This window comes from Thunnus thynnus, chromosome 22 (genome assembly GCF_963924715.1).
Source record: "Thunnus thynnus chromosome 22, fThuThy2.1, whole genome shotgun sequence".
Classification (NCBI taxonomy): domain Eukaryota; kingdom Metazoa; phylum Chordata; class Actinopteri; order Scombriformes; family Scombridae; genus Thunnus; species Thunnus thynnus.
In genome coordinates, this window is record NC_089538.1 from 17,997,186 (window position 1) to 18,011,059 (window position 13,874).

Genomic DNA, 13,874 nt, shown 5'->3' on the forward strand with positions numbered 1-13,874 from the left:
CAGCTCTAGACATTACATTCACATTATGATCCACACTATTTAATGACTTTCAGAGGCACAGTAGTAGATAATTGTGATCATTTTTTGCATTCTTCTTTTATTTCTCACATTTTCACCTGTAATTAAACTTACGCACATTTTTTACGACCTTTTTTTGGAGTGGGGTGGAGGGGTTGGCTCAGACGTCATTGAATAATTACACCTGTCCATTTTTATAGACTGACAGTTAAGTTGTTCAGACTTGCCTGCTCAATAGACAGGGAGGGTTAGCATTCATGGGAAACCACACAACACAATGGTGATATTGACGCGTGCAGGACAGTTTGCCCTGCCACTGCCAAACCTGTTCTTGACATTGTGTCAACGGTCTCATGACTGGTGTCATTACCAATCTGTGCCACAAACATGCACACAAACCGTATGCTATCTCTCACTGCAAAAATAAATTTGCTCTGGTGGGGGTTTGTGTGGAGAGCTCATTTAATGGATGCAAATGGCGGGCGGTAGCAACAAAGCCATTCAAATTACACACCTTAATGAGCTCTGCAGTCAAAAGCCCAAAGGTGGCTCTCTAGAAGATGAAACATCTGGGAAATTTGAGCCCCACTCTTCACACTTAACACACACATAACTAGCAATAGCATATACTGAACAATGCTCTAACTTCATCTCTGTCACTTTGATTTTTAAGTAGAATAGGTCTTAGAATTGACGTAGAAAAAGAAAGAGACTGGACCACCCCCATCTGTCCACTCACATACAGTATATGTAAACCTTTTCAAATCATTATATCAACTAAGGAGCTGTTTTACATGAAGTTACTGTGTGACTGCTGTATCAGATAAGAAAACCATCCAGGAAGACACTATTCACAGTAGACATGGTGTTTGTTTCCGTGCCTTCATCAGGTTAACGGTGTAGGTTAAGAGCTTTGTGAGGCCTCAAGGAAGTAAAGAATTGAGAAACTTAACACCATCACGGACAAAGCATGTTGTATGTGCAGTGACTTGGCAAAATTGTGTGTGGTTTCCATCACACACGCCCTTAAGCCCCACTTCCCCTATTCATCACCCTGCCCCGCCCTCTGGAAACATCATCCATGATGTCTCTTCCCTCCTACCATAGTTTAAATAGCGACACAGAGTGAACAGGTGTCACATCTTTACCTGGAAGCTTGTTAAAGACATCAGAGGTGCCGGTTCACCTGTAAGACACACCTGAGAATAAAACTACAGAGAGATCTTCATTTACAGACCTGCACATCTTTTTGCTTCATTATCCAGTTTCACCCATCAAATTGAAGACCTACAGGTACGCTAGAACAATACGCATTACATTATTCTCTATTCTTTGATGACTTCTGGAAGAATGACATATGGTGTACATGTAATCAATGGAATATTAGTTTCTTTTTAAATTACATTTAAGTTAATTATTAACTGTTTTGTAAATACTTGTTCTTGTTTTTAATTAAGCAATTAATTATTAAGTGTTTCATGTAGGCAGAAATGTGTCACCAGAAACTGAATTTGAATCATTTATATTTGAATTTGAATTGCTCTACTTGAATACTTGCATTGAAAAACTGAATTCAAATCACACAATTGAAATTGAATTTATTAGTTTGGAATTGAAATCCAATAAACTTGAAACTGAATGTAATATTATGAAATTGAATTCAGTTCAATGCAATTATTTAAGTTAAACAATACAAATTCAAATATAAATGTTTCAAATTCAGTTTCTATTAACACATATTTCTGCCCATAGTTTCAGTAATATTAGGTACATTTAAGTAATATTAAGTTAAATATATGATGACAAAAATAATTTCATACAAATTATCATTTTATTTTCTTTACAGTTACAAACATTTTTGAAAAGCATAGTAAGCTAAATTACAAACTAGACCTGTGCTCTTTAAAAAGAGAGAATAACTTGATTATTATTGATTAAAATGTTCATTGACATTTTTATTTTAATACAGTAATTATTCACATTGATAATATATATGTGGTTCATAATGTCAAAAAAGGTTTTGGTTTTCCAATGCACCATGTAACTCCTCAGAGCAAATTTAATTAAAAAGGTGCTAACATTAAATACAGCTTTTCTTTAGTAATATATATGTTCTCCTCCCTTTGGGTAACATTTTCTCATTTTCTTTAAATATTTTCTCACCTGACAACTAACTGCAGCTGAGGTGTCTCATTATATTACTGTATTTAATGGAATGATCTTCCCCTTCCTACTCTAGGCATGGACAACAGACTGGTCCTCACTGTCCTTTTTATGACACTGTCCTGGATGTTTGTGGGCATCTACGCTCAAGCCACCGCAACAGCAGCACCAGCCACTGCAACCACAGGAGCCCACACAACAGCAGCACCAGCCACTGCAACCACAGGAGCCCACACAACAGCAGCACCAGCCACTGCAACCACAGGAGCCCACACAACAGCAGTACCAGCCACTGCAACCACAGGAGCCCACACAACAGCAGCACCAGCCACTGCAACCACAGGAGCCCACACAACAGCAGTACCAGCCACTGCAACCACAGGAGCCCACACAACAACAGCAGCAACCGCAGGAACCCACACAACAGCAGCAGGAACCACAGGAGCCCAAACAACAGCAGCAGCAACCACAGGAGCCCAAACAACAGCAGCAGCAACCACAGGAGCCCACACAACAGCAGCAGCAACCACAGGAGCCCACACAACAGCAGCACCAGCCACTGCAACCACAGGAGCCCACACAACAGCAGCACCAGCCACTGCAACCACAGGAGCCAACACAGCAACAGCAGCAACCGCAGGAACCCAAACAACAGCAGCAGCAACCACAGGAGCCCAAACAACAGCAGCACCAGCCACTACAACTGCTGGCCCACTGATGCCCAACACCACAGTTGAAACTTTGGAGGTGAGTGGTTTTACAAAACTCAAAGAAGACTATGAAATAGAACAGAATTGGCTAAAGTAAAAATTCACTTCCACTGATTGTGTTTAACCTCATCACACATCACACATTATCCCACCCTCTTAAGTCTTTCTCCTCCCCTTGCAGACACCTGTCTCCAGGGCAGATTGTGGGAGCACACAGCTGTGTGCAGATGAGCCCTCTGACTGCGACCCCTCACAAGCAGGATCATGTTTCTTTCTTTCTGCCAGGCAGACGAGTGGTCGAAACTTTGAGTTTGGCCTCTCAGGAGAATCTACTGGCTACCTCTCTGCCTCCCTGTCTCTTGATGCCACAGCGGTACGTCAAGTTCTATCACTCACTCACAGATGAAAGTACCATGAAGCCTAAGCCTGTGCCAAACATGTAGTTTTTTTGAAGTCATCTGTGTCAACAACTTCTAATTACTTTCTCTGGTTTTACACCACAGGGAGGTAATGACACCACCTACGTCTGTGCAAACAACAATGGCAATGTACAATTCTTTGGCGCTGTCCTCAACAATGGCCAGCTGACTCTGACAGAGGTGAGTACATGGCCCCACATGGCTCAGTGTAGTGGTGGTGATAGAGCTGGGTGAGCATATATATATTAGTCTGTTGGAGCCCACTTTCATGGCAGTCTGGCAGAACTTTTACTCTATTGTTGGTTTTCCTGCATAAGAAAAAATCTAATATAGTACTATGATAAATTTGTTTAAAAAAATGTACATGCACAGTGATAGTTGCAGCTGACTGAATTTGGTTATGAACCTGATGCTGCTCATGCAAACCCTAATCCATCATCATCTGCATGGTATATAAATATTGCTTACATTAATAAACCATTGAAAACCCATTCAACTGTCTTTTCTCTGCAGCTGAACGTGAACTCTGTGAAGGGCCGTGTCAATGGAAACAGAATCCAGTGTACATTTGCTGCCACTGTACCTGACCAAGTAACTAGAGCACAAGGTTTCTCAATCTCAGTCTCCACTGGACCTTTCAATGCCAGTAAGATAACATTTCAAATACACAAATTCACACACATCATCATCAGCAATTCCGGGAGTCGAAGAGACTGATAATATTTTTTCATGTTCTAAAAGCATATCAGTGATGTTTTTTGTCTTTTGCTTGCACCTCCAGCTTCTGGTGAACTGGGATCCCCCACCGCGGCAATACGGACTCCTGTTGTAAACCTGGCAAATCCTAATGCCACCGTCACCAATGAAGTTACCACCGCCACCACTTCCCCCAGTACCGCCGCCCCAACCACTAGCCACGCCGTTACACTACAGCAATCCCTGACACATGGTAAGCATAAGAGATAGGGTTGTTTTTCGTGAGATATCTGAGACTATAATATCTTCCTTAGGAGATAACGTTTGTTTGTAGAATGACTAACAAATCTTTTTTCTTAATAGTTCAATGTTTAAAAAATTGCCTGTTCTCCCATCCTTCACTATAGCTCTCCTGGTCACTGTGGGTGTGCTGGGTCTGGCCATGCTATGAGGAAACTGACGCCAAATCGAGACAAGAAAACATGAATCGAGACAAGAAAACTTCACTATCCATAAACACATGCAACTGAATATAAACTTAAAACATCTCCCAGCAGGTTAAGTCTACACAGTATATCCAAGATTCTTAGGATCGTGCTTATTTGCGTCAGCTCACCGCAGGTGAAAGAAGAGGGAGTGGTGGAGGGAGGTCACTCTTCTGCAGCCTTTGGACTGTTGTCACATCTGCTACAAGCTCTGAAACAAAGAAGTTAAATATTTTTGAAGAGTTTTTAATTGAATGTTATGTGTAATCCCCCAATCTTCGTTTGGTAACCATAAGACTGCTGGATTTATGTCTTATGAGCTACATAATTGCAGGCAGATGCCGCTGATGCAAATCAATGTAGAATATATATAATTAAATTGCTAGAATGACGCACAAATGAGAAGCACTATTACAATCAGAACCATTACAAGTAACCAAACCTCAAAACCAAATGAAGTGAAGCAGTACCTGGCTTTCACTGGTAGATGTCAGGATTTATACATTTTTCAGGGAGGGTTAGGATCTGGTTACATTCTAAGCCTACATTATTACAGTCAGGCAAATATCTCATGACTCAGTTAATCTGTGGTAAGGCCTGGAGCCGTCAAATTATTGAATTGTGATGCCAGAAAAAGATCCTATGGTAAATTGCAGAAGCATAAAGTTGTCAAACAGTAGGCTTTTTTTGTCACAAAGCTGAATGAATAACTATTTTTAAATCGTTATATTCTTTTGTCTATTCTCAGAATAGGCAGATGTGCCCTTATGAAGGACCATAATTATTTTTGTTCTGTGCGTGTCACAGCAGATTTATATGTATGTTTTATGTTTCTTGTTATGCACACAAGGCAAGCAAACAAATGATTTTTCTTTTCCTGTCACTCATAATGATGCCAGCAAATGGCAGACGTGTAATTTTAACATTATATTTTATATTATTCTGTGTGGTGTGAATATTGAATGAATGAATGAGAAAGTATGAACATGTTGTTGAATCATCAACAATGTCCTTAAAATGAAGCCAGCATGGGCTGATATTTTCATGTGTGTGTGTGTGTGCGTGTGTGTGGATCTATGCATGTGCGAGAACACATGCAAATAAGCAGTTGTTCATGAAGAATGCTATATGATACCAAATACTGGTGAAACTGATTTTGCACATTACATTATGTAACATTTGTACTTTTACTTAATTTTTTTTGGAATAAATATTTTCAGATTGGTTCTCCTAATGAATTGTCAGAAATCAATGAATTTATTATAAAGCAGGCAGTGACACATATTGAAGTATTATCTATAGACATTAGAGATATGTTGCTATACTACCTCTACTTTATACTGCAGTGAAGCATCAGCCAGAATCAGCACCACCAACCATTACCATTATTATTGTGTTTTTTGTCATTTTCAGTGGACACAGGAACACAGAGCAACACTCCTGCCTTCATCAACAGTTAATATTCATTTTCATTATTCATAATTTATTTATCACTTCATTTAGCTACAAGTGGCCTATAAGGTCAGGTATCACTGTTATTTTGTCCTGTGTGCATTTACTAATTTATCTGGGTTTTTTTTAATTAATTTAGCTGTTAACACTGAGCAGACAACACAAAGTTCTTGCACTCCAGAAATTCATCAGGAAAAATCCATGAATTTCCAAAATATGAATTGGTGCATAGAGACACAGAAACTGACCTGCATTTAAAGTTATTTCCACTTCATTGTCTTTGAACAACCTACTTTTGTTTACAGAGTTTAAACTGTATTTGATGTTATTTATTATGCAGTCCAACAAATAACATTTGGTACATATAGACCACTGCAATCATGAAGTCATTTATCTATATTTTACCACCAATAGAAGGACTTCAAGAAATGTGATTATCGTGATAATACCATTTATTGAGATTTTTTTTAACCTATGATAATCCTAGCTTGAAAATTTGACACCAGCACATCCCTAATAGACAAACTGTAGAAAAAATTGAGAAAATATAATATAAATAAACTTGGAGACTGGGGATGTCCTGATTACGTTTTTTGGCCCTGGCCCTGATCCAAGTCCTTTAATATCGGGTATTTGCCAATACAAGGGCTGATTTCATACATATATTTACGTTAATGCCGCCCAATGCCCATAATCTACAACGTAAAAATTAGATAAGGTAGACCTAAATTTATCCTAAAAGAAAAAATTGTGCCAAAGATGCTCAGTATGCACAATAAAATAGTAACAATAAATATAAACACAGCAGCAGAAGATATGCAATGTTGATTGAATATGTATCCAGCACATGAAATAATATGTGAAGCTCACTAAATTTGGCACACGTATTATTATTTTTTGCAAGATACTTGATCCAAATACTGGAGGTTTTGGTTTAAAAATGATCATTTTTGTTGATATGATATAAATGAAACTTTAACTTGGAGAATGTGACTCCTGAAACTGACGTGACACAGTCAGCAAGACTAAATTTATCACTCTGTTGGTGTTGTTGAAACTATAAAAACACTCAGTCCACTTGTGATTGTACCGTGGTGTTACAGAATGGAGTCACTTTCTTTGCAAATGATCTTTGGCTGAATACAGACACCGGCTTGCAGAAAATGCACAAACTCGAAAAGAAAACCAAGTCAAGTTACAGATTTAAGTTTATTTCATTTATTTATTTCATTTTGTGCATTCAGCTAATGCCACTATCATTTATTTTGAGCAAAGAAACACACTAGCAGCGAAAGATCATGCCTTTGCCACACTGCCACAATGGCCTGGAAGAGCTGGTTGATGAGGTTGAAATATGTGCAGACTCTGCGTCAACAAAAACATTGTTCTCAAATGTAATAATGCTCCACACCTGTGATAGTACTTACTGGATGTCTGAGAAGGAAAAGTGTTTAAACGTTCCACCAAATAGTGATTTTTCCCTCTAAACTTCTCACGTGGTTTCATTTCAATAAATGTTCAAATGATCTAATATTTTACCAAAAATCAAACATTAGAGAAAAATTCAGGGCTTGGCTTTTTCTTCTTCCTTCTCCAATTAATCATCTCATTACCCCTCTGATTTAAATCGTTCAATTTCAATACATGTTCAAAAAATCCAAAGTTATAGTGGTACAGACACATTCAATACAGCAATAATATGTAATTTTCATGCACTTGATGCATCATTGTAACAGTGACAGACCAACCACAAGAAATGATGGATCTAACCACCTGCCAATTTTTGTGTCAAGCATATCCTTATATCACACACAGCATATCCATATCCATCACTCTTGGTGTGGGACCCTACAGCTATTGCAACAAAAAAAAAAAAACAACACAATGGCTGTCAACCAACCTGTTAGTTCGTAGCTGTTGCTAGTGAATCCAATAAAACTTCCTGTAGCCTATACGTCTTCAGTGGAAAACCTGTGAAATTGATAAATGTTTGTCAAGGTTTAAACAAGACAAAGCTGAACTGCACTCACTCTTCCAGTTAGTTTTCCATCCCAAGTGTTTGGTATTTAAAATAACCACAGTGGGAAATTCAGTTATTGTCAAGACCATGGGATTTTTTCAAAGTTAAAAAGGACGTTCAAGTTACTGGAATAAACTGAGAGTGCATGTGCCTGTTCAACCAACACAGCCTGTGCCTGAGAACCTGTTGCTACTGCCCCTTATCCTGCCACTCCTTCAGAGCCTGCCATTGCACACTCTCCTGCTACTGCTGTTGCTCCTCCAGTCACTGTCTCAGATGACTCTTGGACACGGCTTGGGGCTAGACCTAAAGCTTTGGTTGGCTCCACTCCATCCCACCAATAGCCCTGGTCACTAGTCGGTGCCTGCAGCAAGAGAGGGGGGCACTCCTCCCAGGTGCCCCCCAATACAACATCCAGCTGGAGAATAAGTATGACATCCTGGACCTTCATGACTTTCCTCCTTTGCCTTCTCCTTCTCCATCCCCTCTGACTTCTCCTGGGTCCAGCAGCTCTCTGTCACCTCCAGTTCCTCTACCTAGACGCTTCTCTTGCGAAAGGCTTGTCGCTCCATATTTATGATAAGTTTCAGTTTGGGTTTTGAAAACAGCACTCTATTGATACTACTCTTCTGAGGGTCTCTAATGACATTTTAATGTCCTCTGATGCGGATGATTGTTCTGTACTGGTACTACTCGACCTCAGTTCTGCGTTTGACACAGTTGACCATCATATCCTGATAAAGAGGTTACGAGATTGGGTGGGCATATCAGGGCCTCAATCGTCTGTAGACAATCCAAAATACTGCCGCAAGACTACTCACCAGGTGAAATAGACAATCTCACATTACTCCTATACTTAAAACTCTTCATTGGCTGCCTAAGTAGCTGAACTATTACACCCATATACATCGGCTTGCTCTCTCAGGTCTAACATGCAAAACGCTCTCTCTGTTCCACGCACTCACTTTAAGACCTGTGGTGATCAAGCTTTTGAGGCCGTGGCACCTAAGCTATGGAGTGCTCTGCCTGCATTCTTAAGGTCTGCTGATTCTGTTTATTCATTTAAAAAGCAGCTGAAAATATACCTGTTTAGAAAGGCATTTGGGTAACCTCTAAGAAGTCAGAAATTTATGTTTATATGTTTTTATTGTGTATTTTTATTTTTATTTTTTCTTTCTTCAATATTTTTTACTGTGTATTTTTATTACAGATTGTGTATTTCTGGCATTATGCTCATGTACAGCAATTTGTGACTAATGTCTGTGAAAAGCACTATATAAATAAATTTTACTTACTTACTGTTCCTTTTCCATACAGTCTAATGCTTGAGGATTTGAATTCTGGAGATTCCTATGTCCGCAAAAAACACAGGTCCAATGTTGTGTGTCTGTATATCTGCTAATGTGCATTGCTGCCATTCCAAGACAGACATGCATGGATGCTTTGCTAACAACTCTCACTGAAGCCACGGGTCATGACAAACAGAAACATTGCACGGAAACATTAGAGCTGAAATTATTAGGTGATCAACTGATTAGTCGAACAACATAGAAGTAATTGGCAACTCTTTTGATAATTGGCTTAATTTCTTTATGTGTATTTATTAATCTTATTTTTAATTTAGATTTGTATATCCACCGTGTTTTATTGCCATTACTTAAAAAAAATAAATAAAATGTTATTCAAAAATAAAGAAATAAAAGTAAATAAAATAATTGACTCATTGCTTCACTTATTCAATCAAGAAAAAATATCGAACATTTTCATACATTTCAGCTGGAGGCTGAAACAGGAAGCGCTGTTAAATTATTATACTCCATTCCTTCACTCCATCATAGCCGTCTAAACACAAAGAGCAGTGCTATAGCAACCACTTTGACACTAACATGGGCAATAAAGCAGTAGGAGCCATAAAAAATGTGAGTCATAGCAACTCAAACCTAAAATGTGACTTTGTGTTTATAAGAAGTAAGCCGCTCTCACCATGCTATAAACTTCTCCACTGTACTGGAAATCTACTGGATATGGCTTGAAGAGATGGTGCAGTAAAACATATACTGGAAATTGGATGTTTGTTGAAAGGACAAACTTGATAAGAACAAAACATTTTGTCATGTTCTTTCTTAAGGACAGTTTTATAGGCTTTTATTGAAAAAAAGGCGGGGTGGGGTGGGGTGGAATATGCAGCTTAGACATTCCCAGGCTGGGAAATATAGCGCAGAGTGTGGAAAGCCAGGGACAGACTGTTTTTACAAGCTGAAATCAGTCAAAGGAAGTAATGGAGACTGTGTAATAAGACTTTTATAAGAACTGAAGGGAGAAAGTGCAAAGAATGCAGAGAGGAAGCTTAACATGTTGACCTAACGTAATGTCTAGTCTAATCTAAAGGCAAATCATCCATAAATTCAATCTGAATTTTCAGAACTCTAAAACAGTACTGAAACTGCATCTTGTCTTTCCAGGATACCCAGCCTCTACGCAGTGACTTTTTCTCTAATGATGGAAGATTAGCATTCAACAACAACTTGTCAGAAAAACAGGTCAGTTTGAGCAATTAAATGTGTTATCAAAAGACCCCTAACAGCCTTTTTTAACTGATCGTGTAGGTGGTGGACAAAATAAATACTCATGTAGAGTAGGGTCACCCTTTGCCCTCAGATTAGCTTGTTTTGAATTGACTATTGCTAAAAGAGGAAAGCCTCCTGTTTTTTCAAGGAAGAAGGGAGTGAAAAGGTTAAGTCATGTTTGGATCTGCTTATTTCCTAAACAAAGCAGGACTGAATTGGTTACTGTGAATTATTATCTTATATTTCTATATTGCCAAGGTTCTGTGAAATATAAGATTATTTTGAGACAGCAAACAGAAAAGAAATATAAGCCTGATGACACCAAAAACTGTCATACTGGAGTGATCCTCCACTGTGTTGAAAAAGTTGCCTACGTTGGTTTTACCACACTCATTCACTATTACCACTAGATGGCGCCAAAGTAGAGAAAAATTCAAATCCTCGACTGTGATGAAATTCTTTTCATTTTTGTTTTTGAACAGTTTCTGACGCATCATAGATAAAAGAATGGAATGAATACATCATTGCATTTTTATTTCTATTCATGTGACATGTATTTATTTACTTTAGAACCCTGGGATGATACAGAAAGTAAACCCATTTAAGTCTTTCTCACAGGTAATGTGCAGTAGATAACTTCCTACCTGCATTAACTTCAGGAGTTGAATTTCCAGTGTTACAAGTTCATGATGGTTAACTCAGTGTAGTAGTCTATGTTTAACCTAATATGCCAAAAACTGCACTATTTTATCTTGATAATATAATTTTGCTGTGATGTAGATGCCAGAAGGGGAGTGTCAGACAGACTCTGTGGTTCCTAATACAGTTTCTTCACTCAAAGTACAGGTTACAGTTATGTTTTTTTTGTTGTTGTTGTTGTTCTTAATCTTTTGATGATTGTAAAGGCAACACAAAAACAACGTTCTTACAATAATTGTAAATCTTGTTGAAGAATATTTTTGATTTGCTGAATTAATTGCTAGTGTTCATAACTAATGAACTAATTTCCCAGTTTAACATGGCTTTAAGATGCCAGCAACAAAACTTGATTCTGTCATCAGTGTAATTTGCTCTCTAAATGTCAATACCTCATTACTCTTTTTACATTTTTAGACCCTACTGCTCTTGCTTTTTCTCTCATCCATCTCTTTCTTCTCATTAGGTCACCCAGCCTATTCACAGTAAGCACTCCTTCAGCACTGAAAACTTGGATGACAGCACTATAGAGAGACATGTAGGACTGAAATCACATCTATTTATATTAATGTGGCTTGAAGAATTTGCTACGAAAACGATTATCCCTTTTCATCCAATTCATGTGATGCCATCTAGGGTTGAGAGAGAGAGAGATGCATCTGAAATCCCTTTTAATAAAAAGTATCACTGGTACATTTTTAAACACTGCTTTTAACAGTTACTGACATCTTATCCATTGTGTTATTATTTTACTGTTGCACAGAGTGGAGTCAATACTGAAAATAGACAGAAAAATGCAAAGTGTCCATCAAGTGTGATGCACTTGTCAGGTGAATGTACCACAAGGAACCATTTTTCCTAATATTTGTTCATCAGTGTGTGACATGACCCAGACAGCCAAATAGTTATAGAGAAAGGCGAATCCTCCCTGTCATTGTGTTGATCTTAGAGTCATTAAGAAAACATACCAATGGTGACACATGTGCCACTTGACATGACACGACACATCATACAACACATGACTTCTTATTTCCCAATACTCTTCACAAACTAGATCCATCTGTCTGTTAGCTATCTCAGTGTTTCGTCACAGATTCTTACATTCAACACTGCACAGTGTGTGGCTATAAACGCACAATTGTGATCTTGTGTAATGGTTTATACAAGGTATTTTTGAAGCTACCATGTGTGATCACCTCATTTGTCATACTGTAGTAAGTGTATTAACCCCACAACCTCTAAACAGTCTATTTGTTACACTGATGTTGACAAAAGCAGTAAGGTGAAAAGCCAGCTATAGGAGGAACTGAAGAAGAGCACTATGGTATGAAAACCAGTGGTCACATTCAAATTTGTTAACATAACATGTAATTTAACACTCTGTCAAGGTGAAGTCTAACTGTCCTTTTTTGTATTATTATTCATGCAGTTAATCCTCTCTTTTACCATGGAGGGCTGTAAAGAGTTATATCTTTTTATTTCTTCTCTAGACTTTTTAGAATAAGGAGGATTCTTCCCAGTATGATGTTTGGGTTTGGAACAAAGGTACCAGTAAACATATATCATTACACTGCATAATTGGTCCAATCAAATGGATGGTTAAGAATAAAAAGCCTTTTAAAAATAAAAAGCCTTTTAATACACTACAAAAATACAAATGTCTTTGGCACACTTGCCTTCTGAGGCTTCTAAAAGGTGGTTTAAAAAACCCACAATCACTCTAATATTCATAGAAATATAAAAAGACTGGTTAATTGCAAGAAATACAATACTTTACAATATGTTCCATCTAATAGCAATTAGACAGGTATGAATATACCACAATAACCGCTAAATATTTGCAATTATAAAGGAATGAGGTTCAGTCAGGCTTTGATAACTTGTGGGTTTGAGGTTATGGATTCAGTATGCCTCTTGTTGCTCAAGGCTTTTCACTTCCTGATATAAACACATTGTCTCTATGCCCATAACTTGACATGACTGTGGAGTCATGACATATTACAGTTCAATAAACTCATCACTACTGTCTGGTGAATAAACTATAGAGTGACACTGTTTCATATCATATCTATGGCATTTCTCAATTTCAATTTCCTGTCATTTATTGGCTGACATATACATGATAATGATATATCTGCTATGAGCTAATATCAGCTGATATATCGGTCAGGATCTGAAAGGCATCATTTTTGGCCAATGCAAAGTGATGTTTTTATATTGCTGCATTAACTCCTCATTAATGTTTCACCACAGAAAAGCATTGATCCATTAAACCTCAATGAAAAGCATTCTTGTGTTCGGAAGACGGGATACAGCAAGGTTAAACGGTTGAACCACAAATGTCAACAAAACAGGATTTTCAGACTGTACGATTGCTCTTTCATTAATTTGTAACTTTCTAACAGCTCTGAAGAAAGTTTGTCCAAAGATTGTGTTCAGTGTGCAGTACCTCTCTGTTCTAGGAGGCAGTGAAAGTTCAAACCCTACAGATGGGCAAAGTACCAGTTCCCAGTGAAGGAACAGTCCTGGACCCTCTAGATGTATGCTTATCTTATGTGATATAATATTATGTTACATGATGCATGTTTACAATTTAATTTGCGCATATAGAATTATTCAAATGAGTCTAAAATTGTTTATTTCCAGGA

At 37.9% G+C, this 13,874-nt stretch overlaps 1 protein-coding gene across 1 annotated transcript; it reads left to right on the forward strand.

Moving 5' to 3' along the window:
- Nucleotides 1–1,146: 1,146 nt before the first annotated feature.
- si:cabz01007794.1 (mucin-22) lies at nt 1,147–5,725 on the forward strand. Its single transcript, XM_067580320.1, has 7 exons — nt 1,147–1,311; nt 2,258–2,928; nt 3,073–3,264; nt 3,395–3,490; nt 3,824–3,956; nt 4,092–4,259; nt 4,414–5,725. Exons 2-7 carry the CDS (start codon nt 2,260–2,262, stop codon nt 4,455–4,457), a joined length of 1,302 nt encoding a protein of 433 aa, XP_067436421.1. The 5' UTR covers nt 1,147–1,311; nt 2,258–2,259; the 3' UTR covers nt 4,458–5,725.
- The last annotated feature ends 8,149 nt before the right edge of the window (nt 5,726–13,874 follow it).